Source organism: Hylobates moloch, unplaced genomic scaffold (genome assembly GCF_009828535.3).
Source record: "Hylobates moloch isolate HMO894 unplaced genomic scaffold, HMol_V3 SCAFFOLD_14, whole genome shotgun sequence".
Classification (NCBI taxonomy): domain Eukaryota; kingdom Metazoa; phylum Chordata; class Mammalia; order Primates; family Hylobatidae; genus Hylobates; species Hylobates moloch.
The window spans coordinates 51048968-51071522 of NW_026652289.1; the positions used below are offsets into that span (position 1 = coordinate 51048968).

Here is a 22555-nt window from a genome sequence, read left to right on the forward strand (position 1 = left end):
GGGCCTCCTGTCCCAGCGTCTTGGGCTGTGATGTGTGGAGTCCCTACAAGCTGGCTGGCCAGGGCTCCTTCCTCCCAGTGCCCTCAGCCCCTGGTTTTGGGAATGGGTGGGCACTGCTCCCTGCACCGCCCGTTCTAAGCGTGTATGTTTGGGAGGAGGGGTGTCTGGAAGTGCAGAGAGGGGTCCACAGCCTGTGAGTCACTGGGAACTTCCTGAGAGCGCACCAGGCCTCTCTCCCCACTCCTGATGAGCCACCACCACCATGCAGGTATTTATGGCTGGTTTTCACGCCCCAGCAGGTGGTGTGAACACACTGTGTCTGAGTGTAAACGCCCATGTTTTGATTTGAGAGTGTGGGGAGCCCTCCCATCGTCTGGGGCCTTCTAGATCTCTCCACCTCGGGCTGCCGGCCTGAGCCACATTGTTTATCCCGTAGAGGAGAGCCCACCCAGGGGCCATTTATCCAACCCTAAACCGCTCATTACCAGGGCCAGGCCTAGCTGCTGGTCCTGGCTCCACCAGTGCAACTTACCTCACCCCTCTTAGCCCCAGTTTTCTCGTCTATGAAATGGGCACAGCAGCCACTTCTGTGTTTGCTGGAGGGATTGAGGGAGCCAGCCAGCGCTGTGTCCCTCAGCTTCCAAAGTGGCCAGTGAGAGGCTGACCCGGGCTCAGCCTGCCCCTGGGCTTAGCTCTGCTCTGGGACCCATTTCCTGTCATATTCCGGGTCCACATCCTGGGCTCTGTCTTGCTCTCCTGGGGTCGCTAGCACCTCCACCAATGCCATCCGTATTTCCCAGGTGACGGAAATACCACAGGCAGGTGGTGGGCCCAGAAGAAGCAGGTAGATGCTCAAGCCTGTCTGGGGACCCCTGGAACCAGGGTACCCCTCCTCAGCCACCTCCCCTGCAGGCTCGGGGCAGCCATGTTGAGGGGGTTGTGCTTCCAGGATGGCCTGGGCAGAGAAGGGATAGAGAGAGAGGGCGCAGCCCGGGTACAGCTGTGGCTCCTTCAGCACAGCTGGGAAGCCCTGAATGGGGGCTTTTGCCTGTGGACTGGTGAAGGAGCTGCAGAAAAGTTCTGCTCGGGACACCTACCCTGACACACATGACAGAGACACCACACACATGTTCAACATGACACATACCACAGAGATCTACAACACAACACAGCTACGTATCCTTCCTAAACTCCCCCAGAGGAGATACATTTGCCAAGCGGACGCCGCTGCCCCAGCTAGACTCATGGTCACAAGGACTCTCCCCTGGAGGGCTCATGAGTGCCGGGCCCTGCTCCGAGGCTCTGATGGATTCTCCCGGCGTGTCCTCACCACTCTTTGGAGCAGGTGCCACATTCAGGAATGAGGGTGGAGCGGGGAGGGACTTGGCCGAGTGCTCTGCCCAAAGGAGTCCACATTTCAGGAGGTCCTTGAGCCACTGCACCCCCGCCCCCATTTCCCTGTTTACAGCTGTCACCCCCTGCCCCCTCCCATGCTGGAGCAGGAAGAGGTGGGAATGAAAAGTGTCCTCCCTGGAGGTGGCACCAGACTCGGGAAGGAAGCTTTCCCTTGGATTTGCTGCCCCTGGGCCAGGGCTGTGGGTGCTGCCCTCTGGGGGGTAAGCCCTGAACCATGGTGCTGGGGTGTCCACCTTCAGTACCCCCACCTCCATGTCCCCCATGTGATGAGGGAGTTTCTCGGACACTTTGCTCATAACCAAAGGGATGGCATGCCTGAGAATGGCAGGGGAGGGGGTGGCAGGCCAAGGAGCCAGGAGAGCCCCTGCAGAAGCTCTGCAGGCCTGAGACTCCCAGCTTTCCCTCCTGCCATCCAACCCTGATGCCCCATGGGCCTGTCAGCCCCTCCCTGTAACCAGACCATTGCTGGTGTCCCAGCAGCCCTTATCAAGGTCTGACCTAGACAGGGAGGGGAGAGAGGGCCCTTCCCACTGCGGACCTCCCTACCCTGAGGTTTGCCTCTGTCCCCAGTCCTGCCCCAGGGCCGTGGGTCTCCCCTGACCCCATGGATAGCCCTGCTCTCCTGCCTGGTTCAGCCCACACAGCCGTCCTACTCCCAGCACCATCCAGGGCACCTGAAAGACATCTCCATCCCCTTTCTGACCAGGCCACCCCGACTGATACTGTAAGTGCCAGCCCCAGCTGCCCCCACCCTGATAAGCGGGTGGGACAGATGGGCAGGTGTCCAGGGCACGGGGAGTTCTTGGGCAGGAAGAGAGCTCCTGGGAATGCCACACCACCACACCACAGTGGCTGTCAGAGAGAGTGGCTGAGTGTGAGTCTCTGTCTCCTCCCAGAGCTAAGTCCAGTGGCGTGGGGAGAGGCACCAAGCCCAGGCTCCACAAGCTTCCTTGCTGACTCGCTGCGTGGCCTCAGGCAGCTAAGGCACCTCTCTGTGCATCTGCAAAGAGGCCTCAGCGGGATAGACCAAGGCTGCACAAGTGAGATAAGGGGGGGCAGAGAGGACCCCTGGGAGAAGAGGCTCAAAGCATATTTGGTAAGAATTTTTGGGATTCCCTCTTTTCCTCTGGGAGAAGGGAACCACTTGCAGAAGTAATGCCCTGCTGGGGGATTTCCGGACCCGGAGAGGAGCCTGTCTGCTGCCCAAGCCCAAGTGACGGTCCCAGCCTTGCTCCCTGTGTGGTATGGAGCAGATTATGGGAGCTCTGAAGGGCTTCCTAGGGCCAGGTTGGGGAGAGGGGCACCTTCCCTAGGCCCAGACTGCCCTCCTTGCCTTCATGTGGCCCTTGGCAGAGCTGAGCACTCCATGGGCACCTAAGTGTCCAAATTAGGCTGCCTGGAAGGGAACATCTCAGAGACTGCAGCCCCCCAGCCTGAGGGGAAGTGGGCTTCCAAGCTCTTCACATAGAGGAGCCAAAATGCCAACCTTCCCAGCTGTTCTTTCTATCCTCCTTCCTCCCTCTCCCCACACCATGGGGCCTCTCCCTTTTGGCAGCTCTGACTCAAGAGGCCTGCCTCTGTTTCCCTCCTCCACTCCCCAGAGGTGGGGGTCCCCCATGCATGGTGAAGCCTAGGATGAACCAAGCCCTGGCAACTGGACACCTTCCCCCTCCGCGGCTGTCTCCCTCCCACTGCTGTCCTGGACTCAGGTCCTAATGGAGCGTAAACAGCCAGGCAGAGGGAAGCCTCATTAGCCTGATCTAATTAGGAGCCCCTGAGATGGGGGTGGAAGGCGGAGGTGGAGGAGCGCCCCATTCATGAGGGCCTACTGTCCACAAGAAATGTCACACGCATATGCTCTTAGAACCCTTTCCACAACCCACCAAGATAGGCATGAGTATCCCCAGGTGGCATGAATGGAAAGTGACTCAGAGAGGGCAGGTGACTTGCCCAAGACCACTCCGCCAACAGGTGGCTTCCCTGGGATGTGCACCCTGAGTGTCCGACCCCAGTGTCTAGTTCTTCCCAGCATCCTAGCTGGCCTCAGCTTATCAGGCTGGGCAGGACCTCTGACATCCTCTGTCGCAGGTTTGTCCAGCTGCTATCTGAACCCACAGTGCTGGGACAGCCACAGCCCCATTTCTGGCTCTCTCTATCTCTAGGCCTCTTCTGTCTCCCATCACCACCTGACTCCACAGTGGGTCAAGATGGTGGGAGACAGGGTGTGGGGCCAGTCAGGCTCTCAGCCTCCTACCACGCCCACTCCTCATCTGTCTCCTTCTGTAATCAGGGAGGGTGTAGGGGGAGCTCATGCACTGCCAAGAGGCCGGCCGCGCCTTCGTTAGTCTTAGCTAACAAGCTGTTTATGGGTGCGACATGACACCTGCTTTCTTCTTTATAACTTCAATAATTTATAGGCATATTAGCGGCCAAGCAGCCGCCCTGGGTCCCAGCCAGACGGGCCGGGGTGATGCAGCTGGGTGCCTCTGCCGATATTTACTCTCTCCCACCATCAATTATTAAGGAGCCCTCCTTCGTTTTTGCACATAATTACATACACCGTTATGGTTCAAACTCCCCTGCTCTTAATCTCTCTGGAGAGGGGCCCAGCCTACCCAACAGGGCAGAGATGGTATGGGGACCCATCAGCTGGAGAAGAAGGCAGGCAGCCACCCTACCTGGGCGAGAGGTGGTGGCAGCCTCAGCCCTGCACCCCGCTCTCAGCTGAGGTGGCACCTCCTTGGCTAGCAGTGGCCTTCCTCGGGGCTGGCTGTCTCCCCCCTCCATCCCAGGGCCCAGCCTTTGCACCTGCTATTCTTCCTGGAGCACCAGCCTCTACCTTCTGTGTACCTGACTGATCCCAACTCACCCTTTGATTTCAGCTCAGCCATTGCTTCCTCCTAGATGTCTGACCTGCCTGCTGTATGTGTGCAGCCCCACCCCCACTTCTCCCACCTCAGCCTGGATCACACTAGGTTGAGTCTTGCCTGCCAGGCCATGGGCTTTGGGGCCTAGAGAAAACTGTGGCAAATGTTTGGCATTTGATAAATGAATGAATGAATGAATGAATGAGGAGATGAATGGATGGATGCCTCCACCTGTCTCACCACCAGTGAGCCCACTGAAGCATTTGCCTTCACCCTCCTCCCCCAGGAAGCCTCTCCTGTTTGCTCCACCTCCTCTGGACTCCTCCAGACTCTCCTGGTCTGTGCTGAGATCCCCCAGTGGGCACCAAGGCCTGGTCTCTCCATCTATGTCCCCAACACCAAACAGAGGACAGGTCAGAATGGAGGGAGGAGGGTACATCCTGACAATCTCAGCTGTCAGTGTGACCTGGGGAAGTTGCTCACCCTTCCTGATCCTGTTTCCTCAATGCTAAATGAGGATAATAACAGTCTCTCCTTTACAGGGTGTGATTGAGGCTTATATGAGATGATTTGTAAAAGCACCTAGTATGTGGCCTAGCATGCCAGAGGCGCTCAAGTAATATCCTTAACCTCACCCGTTGTCTGTCCGTGAATTGAGCCCATGTGAAATTGAACCATACTGAATTACGTAGGATTGAATTGTCTTATTTACACCTTCTCTTGTCCACACTTCCTTGTTTTTAGTCTCCCCTGCCATGTAGCTGGCACCAGGCTTGGCTCACAGGGTCTCTGCAAATATTCCAGGTTGATTAATCAAGACTTTGCGAGTCTCTCAAGCCACACCTATCAAGGGAAAGGAGTGAGCGTCTCCCAAGCCATAGAAAAATAAACTGAGGCCAGGGAGATAATGTGGACTCCTCCAAGTTAATGACAGAGTGAGGAACCAGGACCTGGCTTCCCACTAGGCTGGAAAGCCCAGGAATATCTCCCTGGATTCTGTGTGCCTCAGTTTCCCCACTGTAAGAAGAGATAGTAATAGAAGGGAGCCCATAGCGTCGCTGAGAGGATTGAGCGGGTTGCTGAGTGAGTGGATAACACACTTAGAACCACCGTGCTGCTCATGGTGTGGGGTTCAAAGTGTGGGGATCAGGGTAGGCCTGACTCTGCCATCTCCCCTTCTCTCTCCCTAGAGGTGACAGTCCTCTGGAATTGGTGTTAATCACTGTCCTGCATGTTTTAATACTTTTCCTATATTTGTAGGTATCCATATGCAGTTTATAGGGCTTGGGGCTTGAGATAAATGGTATACTTTGTACATATATTTTTTCCTCCACATCGTGTTTATGAGATCACCTATGCTGATGCAAGTAACTCCAGCATAGCTGTTTTCACTGCTGCATAGTATTCCATTGTGCAAATGTACCATGTTCTGTACATTCCTTTTCCTGATGATGGGCACTTAGGCTATTTCCTGTTTTTCACTATAACAAACAATCCCGCCATGCGCGTTCCTCTGCCTGCCTTCTTGTGCTCGTGCCTCAGGGAATTGCTGGGTCATAGAGTGTGCCTCTTTTCACCTTTACTGGATAACCACCAAGTTGCCGGGCCATTCCTTGCCCCCCTTGAGAGCAGGCACTTCGCCTGCCTTATCTCAGTGCCCTCGCCACACTGGGAGAAAGGAGTTATTATACCCATTTTACAGATGGAGCATGAGTTTAGTTATCTGTTGCTGCATAACAAGTCACTCCAAAACTTAGCTTAAAACAGCAAATATTTATTACCTCCCAGTTTCAGTAAGTTGGGAATCCAGGTGAGGCTTAGCTGGGTACCTCTAGCTCAGGGTCTCTCACAAGGCTCCCATCTAGACATCAGCCGGAGCTTCAGTCATCTCAAGGCTCAACTCAAAGGGGAGCTGTTTCCAAGCTCACTTGAGTGGCTATTGGAAGGTCCCAGGGCCTCACTGGGGGTTGACTAGAGACATCAGTTCCTTTCCATGTGGGCTTCTCGTAACATGGCAACTGGCCCTCCTCATAGCAAACAGCAAGTGATCAATAAAAGGTACCCAAGATGGAAACCACAGTTGTTTTGTAATCTAACCTCACAAGTGACATTGTGTCACTTCTGCTGTATTCTGTTCACTAAAAGTGGGTCCACTGATCCAGCCCACACCGAAGGGGAGGGGATTACACCAGCAGGGCAATACCAGAAGGCAGGGACCACTGGGAATCCTCTTAGGGGCTGCCTATCACTGGGCAACTGAGACTCAGAGAGGTAAAGTGACTTGCCTAGGGTGACACAGGAGTCAGAGACAGAGTCAGAACTGGAACCCAAGACTGACTGGCCCTGATGCTAGGCACCTTTCGAGCCACTCTGCTGCCTTTGACTTAATAACAGGCTCCGACTTAAGTTAATAAACAAGTCTCCTGCACAACAGAACTTAAGGCAAGCGCTTAATGAATGGATTTGCTAATAGTGCTGCCTGTTTGCACACATTAGCTCAAATTCCCCCTGACATGATCCATGGGGACAGCCGAGCCAGGCTCTCAGGAGGAGCCTCTCTGCCAAGCACAGAGCCCAAGTTCCCATGGAGCCAGGGAGTGATCTCCTTACAGTTTCTATTTGTTTTTTTTTGTTTTTGCTCCTAATTTTGTTTTAAAGAAGTGCACACTTCCTTGACTTCTTAAGAACAGGTTACTGCATCCCACAGTAACTCAAGGTCAGGAACACTGGGTGTTTTCCTGGAGGGACTTCACGGGGGTAGTGCTGAGGGGCCCTTTACGGACTGGCCCCAGACCAATTTCTTGCTTCTCAGCCACTGTAGACACAGCAGCCAGGCCACCCAGTGCAGAAGGGCCGTGGCAGCACTGAGTGGGGGCCAGGCCCAGACCTCATTTCTCTGCCAGGGCTTCTGTCTTGAGTTCTCCAAGAGCGTTTGGGCCTCCCCTGATTCCCAGTGAGATTCCCAGTAGAGGAGGCTGCCGACTACGTTGCTTCTAGACAAGTGACACGTCACTGGTGCTGAAACATTTCCTTGGAGGCAGGGGTGCACGAAGCCCCAAGGTGAGAGGGAGTAAGAAGTATGGATTCAAGAGTATCCCTGCCCCCATGCTGCCCTGGCCCTCCTCTCTAGGGGAATCTACTGGGCCTTCCTGTTTAAGAGACTTCAGTCAAGTGTAATTTGCAGACATCAGACCCTCTGGAATCAGGGCTCTGGGCTGGCTGTGGAAACTGGAGGAGACAAGATGAATCCATGCCCTCAGGGTATTCCTGATTTTCAGGGGACAGAGAATGTGGTCCAGGTGTCTCCGAGTGGGAATGCTGAAAGGGACCTTAGGATAGAGCCCTGACTTTACAGAGAAGGGGTCAGGAGGCAGCCAGTGACCATGACAGTCAGTATGATCACCTAAAAATACCTGCATTTATCAAGCTCCTACTGCATCAGCATCAGGTAGATACCAGCCACATGTTAAGTCATGAGACCCTCACACCACCCCGTGAAACTGACATTATCATACAGAGGAGGAAACTGAGACTCAGGAAGGTGTCCAGGGACACACAGCCCCGCCCGAGGGGAAGGTGAGGTTCTCAGCAGGTTTTTGGAAGGAGGGGGACACACAGGGACCTGAATTGGAAGGGGAGAGGATTTGAGGGGCTGAGAAAGCTATCGATGACAAGACAAGCATGAAGTAAATGCCAGGGAAGAGGATGCCCCAGTTAAGGGGGGTGGGCCCCCCACACCCTTGCCCTTGAGTCTTGGCCTCAGCCTGCACCCACCATGGATGCTCCCTGGGAACCTGCATATCTCCACACAAACTTGGGCCAGCCACTGTGGGGAGAGAACCCCTTCAGGTGAGCCCCTGTGCCTTCCCCATGTTGGCTGCCCCATGCAGTATGTGGAGGATCCAGACTTGGGCAGCACTGGATGAGGGACTTTCCTTTAAGATACTCAGGCCTGACCTTTTGTGACATGCTTACATGGGAAGCTGGTGTCCCCAAGTCCCCTCTGACTCTCGAGGAGGGGGTCAGGAGGGGGCACATCTCCAGGACCACCTCCAAGAAGGGACTGTCCCGCTAGCCCCCTCAGGTGCCTCCATCCCTGGCTGGCCTCCACAGTGCACCAGCGCAGGGCCTGACCTATGGATTTTCTGCCACTTCTCGATCCACTTCACTCTAGCCTAGTACTTCATTACACAGCGGCCTCAGCAACCCCACCATGGAGGGCTGTGGGTCTCTGTGGTGGCTTTTGGAAGCTACATGGCCCCCAGCTTCTGGACTTCAGCTTTTAGGGGCTCAGGGTTGTCCAAGGAGCCCTGAGCTTAGAGAACCCCCAGGGCAACCTCTCATTGCATAGCTGGGGAAACCTTGGCCCAGGGAGTGGCTGTGACCCCCTCAAGGTCACACAGCAAGTTAACAAGTTAACTTGTGGCATAAAGTAGAACACGGGGTCCACCTGAGCACCCAGCTCCACAGGGCCCCTCAGCTGGATGCTGGCTCCACCTCACTCCCCCAGCCCTGCTCCATGCCCAGTGCCAGCTGCCCAACCCCCACTCGCCTCCCAGGCTCCTGGTCTCCGTTTTTCTTGCTAATTAGAGGTCTCAGCAATGACTCTGCTGTCCCAGCCATTTTAGAGCCATCATTAATTTCGAGTGCCTTCAGAAATAATCATCATCGTAAAACCCTGCGAGCTGCTGGGATGCCAGTGGATAGGAGCAGCATAGAGCAGGCATGTAGGCAGGCCTGTGTGTGCCACCCTCTCCTTTCTGTGCCCGGGGGACCCTTGGTCCTCACCCCAGCTCCGCTTCCTGCCTCTTCAGCCTCTCAGAGTGAAAGGAGAGCAGGACTAACATCAGATACACACAGAGCTTCAAAGCCCAGCTCTAACTCTTGCACAGAGTGAACTTGAGCAAGTCACCAGCCCTCCCAGAGCCTCGGTCTTCTCATCTGTACAGTAGGGACAGCAATGCCAATCTTGCAGAGAGACGAAGATGTGAAGTGTGGCTGAGTCTGGCTTATAGTAAGGGCTGAATACATGTTGGAGGGCCTTATCCCCTCCTCCTGTGTTCCCCGGCAAACCCATTCCAGCTTCTCCGCTTTGCAGTGAGCAGTCAGGCTGGCTCCTTCCAGCCACCGGCTCCTGCTTTATTGGGACTTGCTGAGTTCTCAGCCTGCAGCCAGGGTCTGCTGTGTGCCCACCTTTGAGACACGCAGTCTCAGACCTGCTCTTGGGAGCGCCTAGTCTGAGGATAGAGGGAAAAGATTTGGGCCTTGCCTCTAATGTCATTTCAGTCTGAGAGGAGGCAGGAATAGAAGAGATGGGTCTTGGTTAGGTTTTGAAGCACAGGTAGAAATCAGGGAAAAGGCATGCCACGAGGGTGGTCCAGCGGGCACAAAGGCCTGGGGTGCGGGGGAACATTCTTCAGCTGTACCTCCTGGACACAATCCCCTGGTTGTGCCAGAGAACACTTGGACTAGGCCATCTCGGTGTGTCACATTCGCCATGGCCCTGAGACCCCTGAGAGGACTCTGCTGGGAACCACCCCACCCGACAGGAGAGGAGAGATGCCTGTTCCACAGCTCATGCAGAGGTGACTGGGTGGGGACCCAGTGACAGACCCCCTTTTCCTGGAGTCTCTAGGTGACAAAGTCAGGGACCCTTACTCTCACCAGGCCCAAACTAGACCCTCAAAAAGGCCTATCCTCCAAGTTGTTCCCCCAAAGCTCCCCGTCGTTTCCATTGGAATAAAACAGGGAGAGCTGGGAGGGGTCATGTGTTTTGGAGACAAAGGGAAGGGGGAATGGCTTGGATGCCATTGACAGTGGAGAACCGAGGCCAAGGGGCCCTTCCTCCCAGACACAGCTCTGTGGTCATCCCTGCTGCCTCCGAGGCGCGGAGGGATCATTGTGGGCGCCAAAACACCCCACCCCAGGACCCCAGCTTCCTTCGGTAGCACCTGGGGGTTGGCGAGGTGGAATGAGTGGGCTCTCCCCCATTTCTCCGCCGAGATCACTGAGGCAGGGAGCAGGTGAGTCGGGGGCGGAGAGATGTGGTGGCCGCGCCTTGCCTGCGTCAGTCACCGCACCAGGAATAGCCCTCGCCCCCGCCCCCGCCCCCCAGCGGGTCTGCGCGCCCGCCGGGTGCCTGGCGGAGCCTTTACGCAGGAGCCAGCGAGCGTCTATTCCTGTCGGGCTGGTGGGAGGAGGCGGCGCAGGAGGGCGGGAGCGCACGGGTAGCTCACAAACAGCCGGGGTGGGGGGGCTGGGGAGTCTGGGGAGGGGTCCAGGCCGCGCGGAGTTGAGGGACCGGGGAGCCGCCTGCGCTGGGCTCTGGCAGGGAGGGGGACTCCTGTGCTGGCCTCCCTGCTTCACCTCCCACCTGTAAGTCCTTCTGCCGAGCCTGCCCCCTGCTGGTCCACTCAGCCCTAGAAGACGGGTCCAGTTCCCTTTCCGTGGCTTGCTGGCTGTGTGACCATGGGCAGAGCCTGGAACCTCTCTGGGCCTGGGCTTCCCTCCCTCTGTCCCAGGGGAACAATAGTGCCTCCCCCAGAGTTGCTGGAGGGTGAACGTGCAGTTCACAGTAGAGCATAGCATGGACACATGCTAGGAGGGGGCTCTAGCTAGGCCTAGGTTGAGGATGGGCATAGACATAGGAGACAGGAGAAAGTGCTCCAGACAGGACTGTCCAGAGCAACGGTGTGCCAGAGAGACTGAGAAGTACCCAGAAATGGTGCAGCTGGAAGGGAAGGTCTGTGCAAGCCTTTGGGCTGTGTGTGAGGCTGAACAGCGGCGAAACAAGGTGCTGTTGGGGGTGGGGAGAGGTCCCTCCGTGGCAACCAGGCATCTCTGCAATGATGTTGGGCAGGCTTCCTGGGAGAGGGGGTGTCACTGGAAGTGGGATTCCAGGGTCTGCCCCAGAATCCGAGAGGCTTTAGGCTAGATCCCCTCCCCCAGCCTCAGCTGCCCCTGTGGACTCAAGCTATTAGGAGTATTCATGTGCTAATGGGTTGTTCCCAGCAGTGGAGAAGGGATGGCCCTGCCGAGTGGTGTCAGCATTGATGGTTATTCTAATAAAACTGGCTTGGTGTTAAAGGGCGTCTGGCTTCACGGAGATGGAGGAGGGTAGTACAGGGAAAAAGGTGAGGTCCTGAGGGTGGTAACCTACTGTGCAGGCTTTGCCAAGACATCCCTGCTGGCCTAGTTTCTGTATCTGAGGATCAAGGAGGATCTGGATCTCCGAGGACAGGTCCCATTCCTTGGGCCCATCTGAAGTTGTGGCCCCAGCCGAGGATCCCCGGGACCATTCCGGGAGGAGGGAACAGTCAAGCCCAGACGGAGGCTCTGCGCCGCCCCCTGCTGGCCGCTGGATGCAGGGCCTCCGGACGGAGCAGGCCAGAGAGGCCTGCCGCCCTCTGCTGGGCAGGAAGCCAGGCTGGGCGGGGACCCCAGCCGCGAGGAGGTACGCGAGACCCTGCTCCTGGGTAGAGCGGCCGGGCCAGCGCGGCTTCCTCGCCGTCCCCTGGAGCTTTCCATTCTGCCTGCCTCGCCCTCCTGCGCTAGAATTTGGGCCCTCTAGCCTTGCGGACTTTCGAGAGGAGGGGACGGGGACTCCCGGTCGGCCTCCCCATGCCGCCCTCCAAACAACCCTGTTCGTGTGGGGAGCCCTGTCCGTCCTCGTGCGTGTGTTCGTCCACAGCCCAGTTAACACGTGTAAACACACTCGCGCGCTCACATGCACACGCATGTGGCCACACAAAATCACACACAACGGTGTGCGCGCATACACCCAGGGAGGACCGCAGGCCGGACTCCCCGAGACCCGGCTGGCCCGGGACTCGCCCGGAGCCCCGGACCCGGAGGGGCGCGGAGCTGGAGCGCCTGGCTGGTGCGCCCCTCGCCTGCGCACCCCTGCCTGTTTCGCTGCCCTAAGCGTGCAGGGCAGCGGCTGGGGCGCCCCTCGCTCTCCACCCCTTCCGCTGAAAGGAGACGAACCACCCCCCCACCCCACCACCACCATCACCAGGTTTTGCGGCCGCGCCTTCTCCTCCCCCGCCCGGCTCCCGCCGCTCGCTCGCTCCCTCCTCCCTCGATCCCTCCTCCCTCCCTGGCTCGCTCCTAGCGCTCCCTCCCCGCGCCGCTGCAGAGCGCGGAGCCCGAGCGGGAGCCGGCGCGGGAGCCGGAGCGGGCGGCGGGCGACAGCGCAGGCAGCGGCGGCGGTGGGTCCCAGTCCCGGCCCCGGAGGGCGCGGAGTCCCCACCCGGGCCGCTCCGGCCCCTATCCCGACGCGGGGCGCCGAGCAGCATGCGCGGCCTCTGCCCGCCGGCCCCGGCCCCGCGGCGGAGCGCGCCCGGCCTCGACCCCGGCCCCAGCGGCAGAGGCGGCGGCGGCGGCTCTGGGCCGGCCCAGGGGGCAGAAGCAGGCTCGCGGAGCCCCTGTCGCGCGTCCTGAGCGCGCCCGCCCCTCCGCCCGCCGGGGCCGCGGCCTCCCACCTTCCCACTCCCGAGCCCCGGCCCCGGCTCCGGCTCGGCTGCCGCCCGCGTGGGGCGGACAGACGGCCAGCCAGCCCCGCGAGGGCGCGCGGACTGCCGGGCGGAGGTGTCGGAGGAGGAGGAGACGGAGGAGGGGGCTGGGCAGGGGCTGGGGCCTGGCCAGGCCGGCTGGAGAGACATGCGATTGGTGACCGAGCCTAGCGGACCGAAGGCGCGCCCGAGATGCAGGTGAGCCCGGCGGCCGCGGCCGAGCCCGGAGCGGGCAGCCCCGCGGCGAGTGCCCCTGGGGGCCGCCGTCGGCCCTGGCTGCGCCCTCCTGGGGTTGCAGGGCGCCTCGGCGCCACCCAGACCTCCTTTGGGGTCATAGGCCTGATTTCCCCTCAAGCCTCAGAAATGAAGATTCTTCCTTTCCCACCTCCCCTCCCTCCAACCCCAACAAATTCCGGGTTTGTAAGCTGGGAGCCTGGAGCTGGGGAGGGGCCCCCCTGGGGTCCCAGCCCTGCTGTGGTCTCCCCTTCTTGTCCCCGCTCCCATTCTGAGTGTTGGTCACTCTAGAGGGTAAGCCGCCTGCTCAGCCCTGGGTGGGTACCTCCCTTCGTGGACCCCAGGTGCTCCCAGGCAGCCCCCACCAGCACCAGACACTCCCTAGCTGGTGGACACAGGTCAGGGGCTGGGTTTCTCCACAAGCTCCAGCCTGGATGGCAGCTCCCCACCACACACAAGCATCGCCCCTTTCCAGCTCCTGCCCAGTGAAAAGGAGATGGGGAGTAGGGAGAGTGGAAGGAAGGGAGTTGGGGATTGGGAGCACCCAGGAACCCTTTAGGGGCCTCCCCTTTGTCTGCGTTCAGCCCGGGCTTCTCACCTCCTTCTGCCCCACTTTTCATTCTAAGGCAGAACGGGTGGGAGGTGGGAACCAGCTGAGAAGAGGGAGGTAAGGAGGGAGCCTCCTGCTCCCCCTCACGCCCTTTTCGGGGTGGGCTGTGGGCTCTCTGCTCTCAAGGCATGCCAGGAGATGCGTCCCTCTGGGCGGATCCCACTTTGAGGAGGAGGGGTGGGGCCAGGCCAGTGGGCAGCCCCCTCCCGGTTCCTGCTGGGGTCACAGCCCAGCCCGGTCCAGCCTGAGTGTGCCTGCACCTTCTCTTTGTTCTCAGAGGCCTTGGGGTTGGGGTGGGGCAGAAGGGGGCCTGAGAGGATGGGAAGAGCTCTGCCCTGAGCAGGTGGGAGTGCAGGAGGCCCTGAGGTGGGGGCTGTGGCATCTGGACAGCCCCTTCCTGCTCGCCCAGCCCTTCCTCAGTCCTCTGCTTGGTTCGGGCAGCCAGAGGGCGCATAGCCCAGCCCGGCCCGCGGCTCTGGGCTCAACCCTGTTGGTCATTATGCCAGCGGCTTCAGCACTGGTGCCTCCCATGCCCAGGGAGCAATGAGCCGGGACACCCAGGCGGCAGGGAGCCTGGGGCTTCCCCAGATCCAGCGCAGAGTGTCAGTGAGGAGAAGAGGGCCAGCTGCTCCCAGACCCTTTGTCCTTGTATAAGCCAGGAAGGAGCTCAAAATCCTCACGCCTCTGGGAAGGCGCTAGCAGCAGGTCTACTGGGACGGCATGCCTGTCCTTCCTGCTTTCCACCCATGGCCCGAGGTGGGAAGGAGGGTATAGGGTGGCACAGGGGAGAGACCAATAACTCCTTGGAACCGTGCTGAAAGAGGGCACAGACTCACATCAAGGATCCCAGCAGCACCCAGCTGCCCCTCCTGGAAGGGGCTTAGTGAAGGCAGGGACAGGCCCCCTGTGGGGTTCTTGTTGTCTCTGCCCTCCTCCCCACCCCCTGACAATTTAAGCATGAGCCCCTGGGTAGGGCTTAGTTAAAGCTGCAGTGTTCCCCAGGGTCTGGAGTTAAAGAGTGGGAACCAGCTTTCAGGGGGATGGGCATGTGCTTAAAGCCAAGAGCCCTGTGTGACTGGGAGGGAGGTGGAGAGACTTACCCCTTGCGATAGTCCTCTTTCATCTGGGCTCATCTTCATCCTCTGCCCTCTGGGCACCCATTTTTCCTATATTGGGTATAGTTTTCTAAAACCCAGACTCCCAGAGGGACACCTCCCCCACCCCACCCCGCCAAAAAAACAACCTCTTGTGGAGGTGGGTGGTTGTTCTGCATGAGGCCAGACAGCATCCCTGGTGCCGGTGAGGGCTCATGTGTGGTGCTGCTCTTCAGGCGCCTTCGGACGCAGATATCTGGAGAAGCACAATTGGGGTTGGGGTGCGTTCCTGTTGGGAGATAAGGCAGTGCAGTCATTCGTGCAGGGTCCCATGGAGGCATGAGGCAGCGTGTCCGGTGGAGGGTAGAGAAAGTGGAGCCAGGGAAGGGTGGGGGGTGGTGGGCAGTAGGTGTGGTGGTTTCAGAGTCAGGGCCTTAGCTTGCTGGCTGGAGTCTCTTGGGCTAGCTGTCCTGTGTGTGGCATGCTGTGGAAGTGGCCTTCCAGCCCCACCCACCTCCATGGTTAGTCTCTGGAGGCTTTCTGTTCTGTTTCCACCAGTTCCTCCACGTATCCCCCCATCCTCACCTGGCTTGGCCCTGCATCCCCTGACAAAAGGTCCTTCAAGAAGCCTCTCCGCCTGCTTCAAGTCATTGCCCCTCCTTCTCCAGTCACCCACAGCATAGAACCACACTTGTTTGCACTGAATATTGTACCAGCCTAGTCACACATGCATTTGTTCTGCACATCCTAGCCAAGCTGCCTGCTCGGCTCTGGGCTAAGCACGATCTGCCTTGAACACCCTGAGCAATCCTAGTACCCTTCCTTTTGCCCTCCTGCCTGGCCCCTGGGATGGGACAGACCCTTGGAGGTACAAGGGAGTAGCTATTGGCTAGTGGTAAGGAGTACCTGTGCATGAATGCACAGAGCTAGATGTCAAAGATGCCCCAGGCAGGGGTTGGGAAGAGACAAACAGGGTACTCAGTAGCCCACACAGGCACTCAGAGAAGGGTGAGATTTCTCCCTGGGGGTTGAGGTTGTCAAAGGTGCTTTAGGAAGAGAGGGAGGCTGGCTGAGTCCTAGGGAAGTAGCAGACTGCAGAGACACAGAGAGCAGGGGACTCCAGAATCAGGGAAGTTTCTTTGTAGAAAGAGTGTGAGAAGGCAGGTTCATTTCCCAATACATTTAAGGCATTATTGATGCTGACCTTTGTTTAGTTGTGGAAGAATGAATGAATGAATGAATGAACGAACGAACGAACGAACAAGCGAACGAATGAATATCCCTGGGTGCTGTGGGCTCAGTAGAGCTGTGCTGACAACAATCTACTTGTGTGTGTTCAGTTTCTTCAATGTTATTTCATAGTGAAGTTGTCAAGAGTGTGGACCCCAGAGCCAAAAGTCTGGGCTCAAGTCTCAGCTCCACCATTGCCTAGTTCTGTGACTTTGGGCAAGTTGCTTAATCTCTCTGGGCCCGTCTCCTTATCCATAAAGTGAGGGTAACAGTAGTATCCACCTCAAGGGAGGACGTGACAATTAGGTGTGCTAACATAGGCAAAACATTTAGAACAGTGCCTGGTACACAGTAAGCCTGTAATAAGTGCTGGCTACTCATAGTTTACATCAGTGATACACTCATGATCTTATCCTTGTAGGTGGTAGGTGCAGAGGTTTGATTTTATACCCAAGAAAACAGAGCCAGAGAGGTGGCGAGTGACTCGCTGTAAGTCCCCAGCTTGCAAACCTGCGGTTCAGTCTGGAATGCCTTCTTCCTGACCTCTAGGCTGGGGCTCTTACTCACTAATCCAGGCCCAGCCTGTTAATTAATCAAGACATTTAGTATTAATCGTAGTAGTAGTATTAATACTGTAATGAACACTGTTACCCTACTCTCCAACTTAAACACCAGCAATCCAGTAATGATGTACATCTCCCCATGTGCTCCTGCACACTCCGTCCCGTTGCCTCCTTTTCAATGACTACTCAAATTATGTATTTAACAATCCCTTTCCTCTTTAAAATTATATATTTTAACATATATAAGTAGTTCAGTTTTAGTTATTTTTGAACTTTTTAAAAAGAGCATGAACTATATGCAGTCCTCTGGAATTTGCCTCTTCATCACATTTAAGCTTCATCTATATTGTTGTGAATAATAGTAGATGTAGCTCATTTTCACTGATGTATAATGTTCTGTCATGTGATCATAAAAGTGTAATTAACATTCTCCTACCAATGGACACTTAGGTTATTTCCATTTTTTGCTCTTACAAACAATGCTGCCAGGAACCTTCTCATCCCATCTCTGAGGCAACGTGCAGTGTCTCTGGGGCACAGAGCTAGGAGCAGAATTGCTGGCCTGTATGGCATGTTTGCATTCACTCTTACTAGGATATGTGCCAAAGTGTTTTCCAAATTGGTTAGACCAGTTTGCATCACCCCAGCAGATGAGTGTTCCCATTGCACCCCATCCTGATCAACACTTGGTATTGTCAGGGGCCTTGATTTTTACTGATTGAATGAATGTAAGATGGTATTTCATGATGGCCTTGATTTGCATTCCTGGAATTCAAGGTTTCTGGTATATGAAATGTAGGCTGAGAGATGGGCAGCAGCCCGTGTGTACTAGGTGCTCACTAAGCAGTCATCCCATCGGCACCCGTTCCCCCAGTGGTGAGGATGCTGTCTCTACCATCCCTGAAGTCTGGGATGGATACGAGCAATCAGGGAGGACTCCACAAGCAAGTGGGATGAAGGAGGAGCAAGAAGGGGTTAAGTCCCTGCATGTTTAGTGCAAACAAAGGACAGCAAATTCCAGGAACCCCGCAAGGCCCTCCAGATCCTTGCCAGCCCAGAAGGTCTGAGAAGCTGGGTGCTGGGAGGCTAATTTGGAGCAGCTCCCTCTGCCAGCCTGGTACACCAACGACTGATTCCACGCTGCCTTTCCCGCCTGGGCCTGGGCCCCTGGAGCTGGTTAAAGATGAGCACCGGGGCTGGCAGAATAATTATGCCTATTTCATGTGACACCCAAATTGATTGCCGCCAGGGTGACATTACCAGGGCATTGTTCCTCGTCTCCAACCTCTTATTACATGTTATTAGGGTGTGTGGTGTGTGTGTTTTTCTATTTTTTCCTGTTTCGGGGAATTAATCTCTCTCTGCCACCTCCTCTGCTTCCCTCTGCAGAGAACCTGCTCTCAGCTCTGGGAGGGGTTGGGGGCCTGGCCATCAAGCTTCTTCTGCCTAGCCCGGTGCAGGGCTGCAGATGTGGGAGTAGGGGGGTGGGGACTGGCCATCTCAAGTTCCTTTACTTGGATGCAACACAGGGGCATCTCAGAGCTGAGAGGGGCTACTGAGGTGTAGATCCCAGCAGAGGAGGCCTCCTGCAGTTGCCTCGATCATGGTCTCAGCTTGCATGCCTCCCATGATGGGCTGCTCACTTACTACCGAGGCAGACTTTCTGTCCTGAGCCATCTAATGTCTCATCAGATTCCTCACACTGAGCTGAATGGGCCTCCCCGTGAGCCCACCCATGGGTCTTGGCTCCCCTCTCTGGGCCTGCAGTAGACCTTTGCAGCCTTTGCCTTGATATGCTCCTTAGAGATTTGTGGAGGTGCCAGTTCCTCTCCCAAGTCTGGGCTTCTTATGAATGGGCAGCCGGTTAGTGGCATCCATTGTGCCTGAACAGGACATTCCTCCTGTATATGTCTGACTGGAGGCTCCATCACCTCCTGGATACTGGGCTCAGTTTACCAGGTTGGAAAAATGGACTCTGGCAGTGGCGTGGCCAAGATTCATTTGAGTAGAGAGGGCTTTGAACTGCCAGGGCTGGGAGAGAGGCAAGTGTTTTATTTATAATCTGCCTGTCCATGTTATACAGAACTCACTGGACCTTGGTTTGTGATGTTTTAGAGGGTTGTTTTTCAGTCTTTTCCCCTTTTGAGGCAGAAATAACCCAAACTCTCACCTGTCCCTGACCCAGCCCCGCCATGGGGTGGCCATGTGACCCTTGTATGATGTTGGGGAGAGAAGGTGGCTGCGGTTGGGATTCTGGGGTCCTTCCTAGGCCCTAGCCCAGAGATGCTGTGGGACCTTGGACAAGTCCCTGATGCCCCTGGGCCTCAGTTTCCTCATCTGTGTGAGGGTCTCTAAGGGTGTTATGCCTTTGGAGCCAGACAAGCTCAGGACCTCGGGCAGGTGAACTAATGGCTCAGAGCTTCAGTTTCCCCATCAGTGAAGCGGGTGTGTAACGTGGTGAGGGTTGGTGGGGTAGTTCAGCAAAGCACTTAGTGTGTGTGCTCGATGTAAGTGTCTCTTCCCTTCCCTCTCCCTGAACTCTAAGCCCCCAGCAGTGAGGGCAGTGTGATGTCTGCCCTCCCCGCTTCCCAGTGAGGAATTTGTGGTCCCCAGAGGCAAAGCCACTTGCCCAAGATGACGAAGCTCAGCAGGCCCCTGAACCTGAATCAGAGGGAGGCAGTATGCAGGAGTGGGCAGGACAGCTGGGAGTCTGACTGCCTCAGGCTCAGTCCCAGCTCTGCCACTCATCACTGTGGGACTTCGGGCAAGGTGCATCACCTCTTGGCACCTCAGTTCCCTAATCAGTAAAATGGGGATAATACTAGCCTCTTAGGGTGGTTATGGAGATCATACAGGTTCATGCCTGGCACATAGCTGATGCTATGTTAGTGTTAGATTTAAAAAAAAAAAAAAAAAAGGCACTATAGGGAAGTGATGAAGAGCATCGACTCTGGAGCCAAACCACTGGGGTTCAAATCATGCTAACACTGACCTCGAGCAAGTTATGGAATCTCTTTGTGCTTCTGCTTTTTCCATCTGCAAAATGGGGATAATGGCAGCACTTACCTCAATGGGTTGGTGTGAGATTAAATGAATTTTTATATGCAAAGTGCTTGAAATAATGCCTGGCACACCAAAGGCCACCTATGAGGGGTTTCCAATCATCATTCTCATCATCATTCTATTTAGCTCTCTGGCTAATCCCAAATCCCAGGCTAGTTCCACCACACCCCTCAGCCTCTCACTGCCAGCCTCAGTCTATGAGGCTGTGACACCCGCCACCCCAAGCACAAGGCCTATAGCTCTCCCAGGTGGGGGTTGGCTGATTTCCAGGCCTGAGCTATTCCCAAATAGAGAGGCCCTGATGGCTGGGGCTGCAGAGAGGGGTCCCCCTGGGGGCCCCAGGAAGGTGTGAAAGGACGAGTGGGGATGAGGCAAACGTGTCCCAAGGGGCCACTGGCCTGGGCAGGGGATGGCGCTGGGGGCCTTGAGGGGCATCTTCCTGTCCCCAAGAGCCTGGGTTGGCATCTCAAGACATGAGAAGGGAGATACTGGGGTGCAGGACTGGGGTTGTCCTTGGGCCCCTCTCAGGTTACCCCCCCCCGAATAGGCACTTGCCTGCCCCACCTCAGCTCTGGGACAGCTCCCATCTAAGTGGGGGTACTGGGCAACCTTGTGCAAGGGGCGGGAAGGGCCCAGAGTGGTCCACGACTCCCCTGAGATCACACAGCAGGGCGGGGTGCACTGGCTGGAGCCCATTTTGCTCACCCAGAATGGGCCTTCTGTCAGCCCTGCCCGACTCCCACTCCTCTCCACCAAGCCTGCCGCTCCTGGAGGGCAGAGCCTATATATAGAAGCCTTTAAACATTAAGATGCTCTGACAATTAAAATTCATAATTTATCCCGCAAATGGCCGGGGGCTGCGAGCTGGCCGGAAGGCTGGCGGCTCTCGAGATGGCTGTGCCTTGGTGAGGTGGGCAGGGGCATTCCTCCCTTCAGTGCAGGGCGGCCGAGTGCTTGCCTAGGGTGACCCAGGACAGACAGGCAGACAACCACACCATGCCCAGTAGGCACCTCCAGCAGGCACTGAGGCCAGTGAGCACGTGTGGGGAGGATGGAGCTTCCCAGAGCTCACCTGAGTGATGGGGCTGGGGGCCGGGGAGTGGGGGAGGAGGGGCAGCCAGCACACACACATAGAGGCCACTCACACACAGACACAGATACACCACACTCACACACAGAGACACACCACACACACAGGCCACTCACACACACCACACACACACACACACAGGCCACTCACACAGACACAGACATACCACACACACACACAGACACACCACACACACAGGCCACACACACACACCACACACACACACACAGGCCACTCACACAGACACAGACATACCACACACACATAGAGACACACCACACACACACAGGCCACTCACACACACACCACACACACACAGGCCACTCACACACAGACACAGATACACCACACTTGCACACAGAGACACACCAAACACACACAGTCCACTCACACACACAGAGGCCACTCACACACACAGACACACCACACTCACACACACACCACACACACACAGACACCACACACACAGAGGCCACTCTCACACACACACACACACACACACACACACACACACACACACACACCCCGGGGGCCCAACAACTTTTTGCCAGAACCGAAAGCGAGAGGAAAATAAAGAATTATACATGACAAAGGACATGACCTCAGTTTTCTGTCGGGTTGGTTTTTCTGTCCCCATGGGGGTCTGAGGAGGAGGAGGGCACACACATACCACACTCACACACAGAGACACACCACACACACACAGGCCACTCACACACACACCACACACACACAGGCCACTCTCAGACACACCAAACACACAACACACACACAGGCCACTCACACACCATACACACACACACACACACACAGAGGCCACTCACACACACAGACACACCACACTCACACACACACCACACACACACAGACACCACACACACAGAGGCCACTCACACACACACACACACACACACACACCCCGGGGGCCCAACAACTTTTTGCCAGAACCGAGAGCGAGAGGAAAATAAAGAATTATACACGACAAAGGACATGACCTCAGTTTTCTGTCGGGTTGGTTTTTCTGTCGCCATGGGGGTCTGAGGAGGAGGAGGGGAAAGGGGAGGCAGGTGGGGGCGGGGCGGACCAGCCCCCGGGAGACGGTGGACACTGGCTGCCTGGCTCCAGCTGGTGGAGCTGCGCAGTCCGCCAGGCTTTCTCTCCTGCAGGGGCTCAGCCTGGGTGCAGGACTGCAACTCTCAGGGTTGCCTCACCACCTCCCCATGGGCCAAGAGGCAGCCCCCCAGATTAGACTGGCCAACGATGGAATTATTTCTCCCATTAGCAGCTCCTACCTTATGCCATTATCAGCCATATAAATCAGCCATTCACACCTCAGCGGGGATTAGCCCTGGAATGCCAGAATGGAGCATCTTTAAAAGGAGTCCAGGGACCGGGGTCAGGATTGGGCTAAGAGAGAAGCCATTAGGAGTCCCAGGATGCTCTCAAGTTGACCAGGCTACAAGTCCCTTCCCCCCTGCACACCTTTGCTCTCACAGTTCCCTTTGTGGAAATGCCCTCCCCCTGCCTCTTCTTTGGCCTGTGGAAAATGTTTGTATTTCAGCCTGAGCTCACACAGCACCTCCCCCTCACCACGAAGCCTGCCTTCATTAAGAGCTAGGTTGGGAGTTGGAGAGCAGAGTGTGAGTCCTGCCCCTCGCAGCAGTTGTCTGGTGGGCTGTCTCTGCTCCTTTGAGGTGGGCGCGTCTGCAGGCAAGGCCTGGGAGTGTGGAGCTGTATCAGGCCCGGTCCCACTTCGGAGGCTGTCAGTCTGGGGACCACAGGAGAGGAGGCCGCAGAAGTGCCAACGGAGCTGGGAGAAGCCCAGCAGCAGTGCGGGCAGAGGGTGGCCGGAGATCCAGAGGGGACCCACCAGAG

The 22555-nt window shown here is 56.7% G+C and overlaps 1 protein-coding gene across 6 annotated transcripts in view; it reads left to right on the plus strand.

Annotated features, from left to right (window-relative positions):
• The window catches only part of LINGO1 (leucine rich repeat and Ig domain containing 1), a 207583-nt gene that overhangs the window by 175589 nt on the left and 9439 nt on the right, over positions 1-22555 (plus strand). Inside the window, exon 1 of one of the 6 annotated variants that reach the window (XM_032174742.2) lies at positions 12394-12994. The exons of the other annotated variants lie outside the window; for them this stretch is intronic. Within the exon in view, the coding sequence (XP_032030633.1) occupies positions 12989-12994 (6 nt within the window). The 5' untranslated portion in view covers positions 12394-12988. Of the gene's footprint in view, positions 1-12393; positions 12995-22555 lie in introns of those variants that run through there. 6 annotated transcript variants of the gene reach the window in all.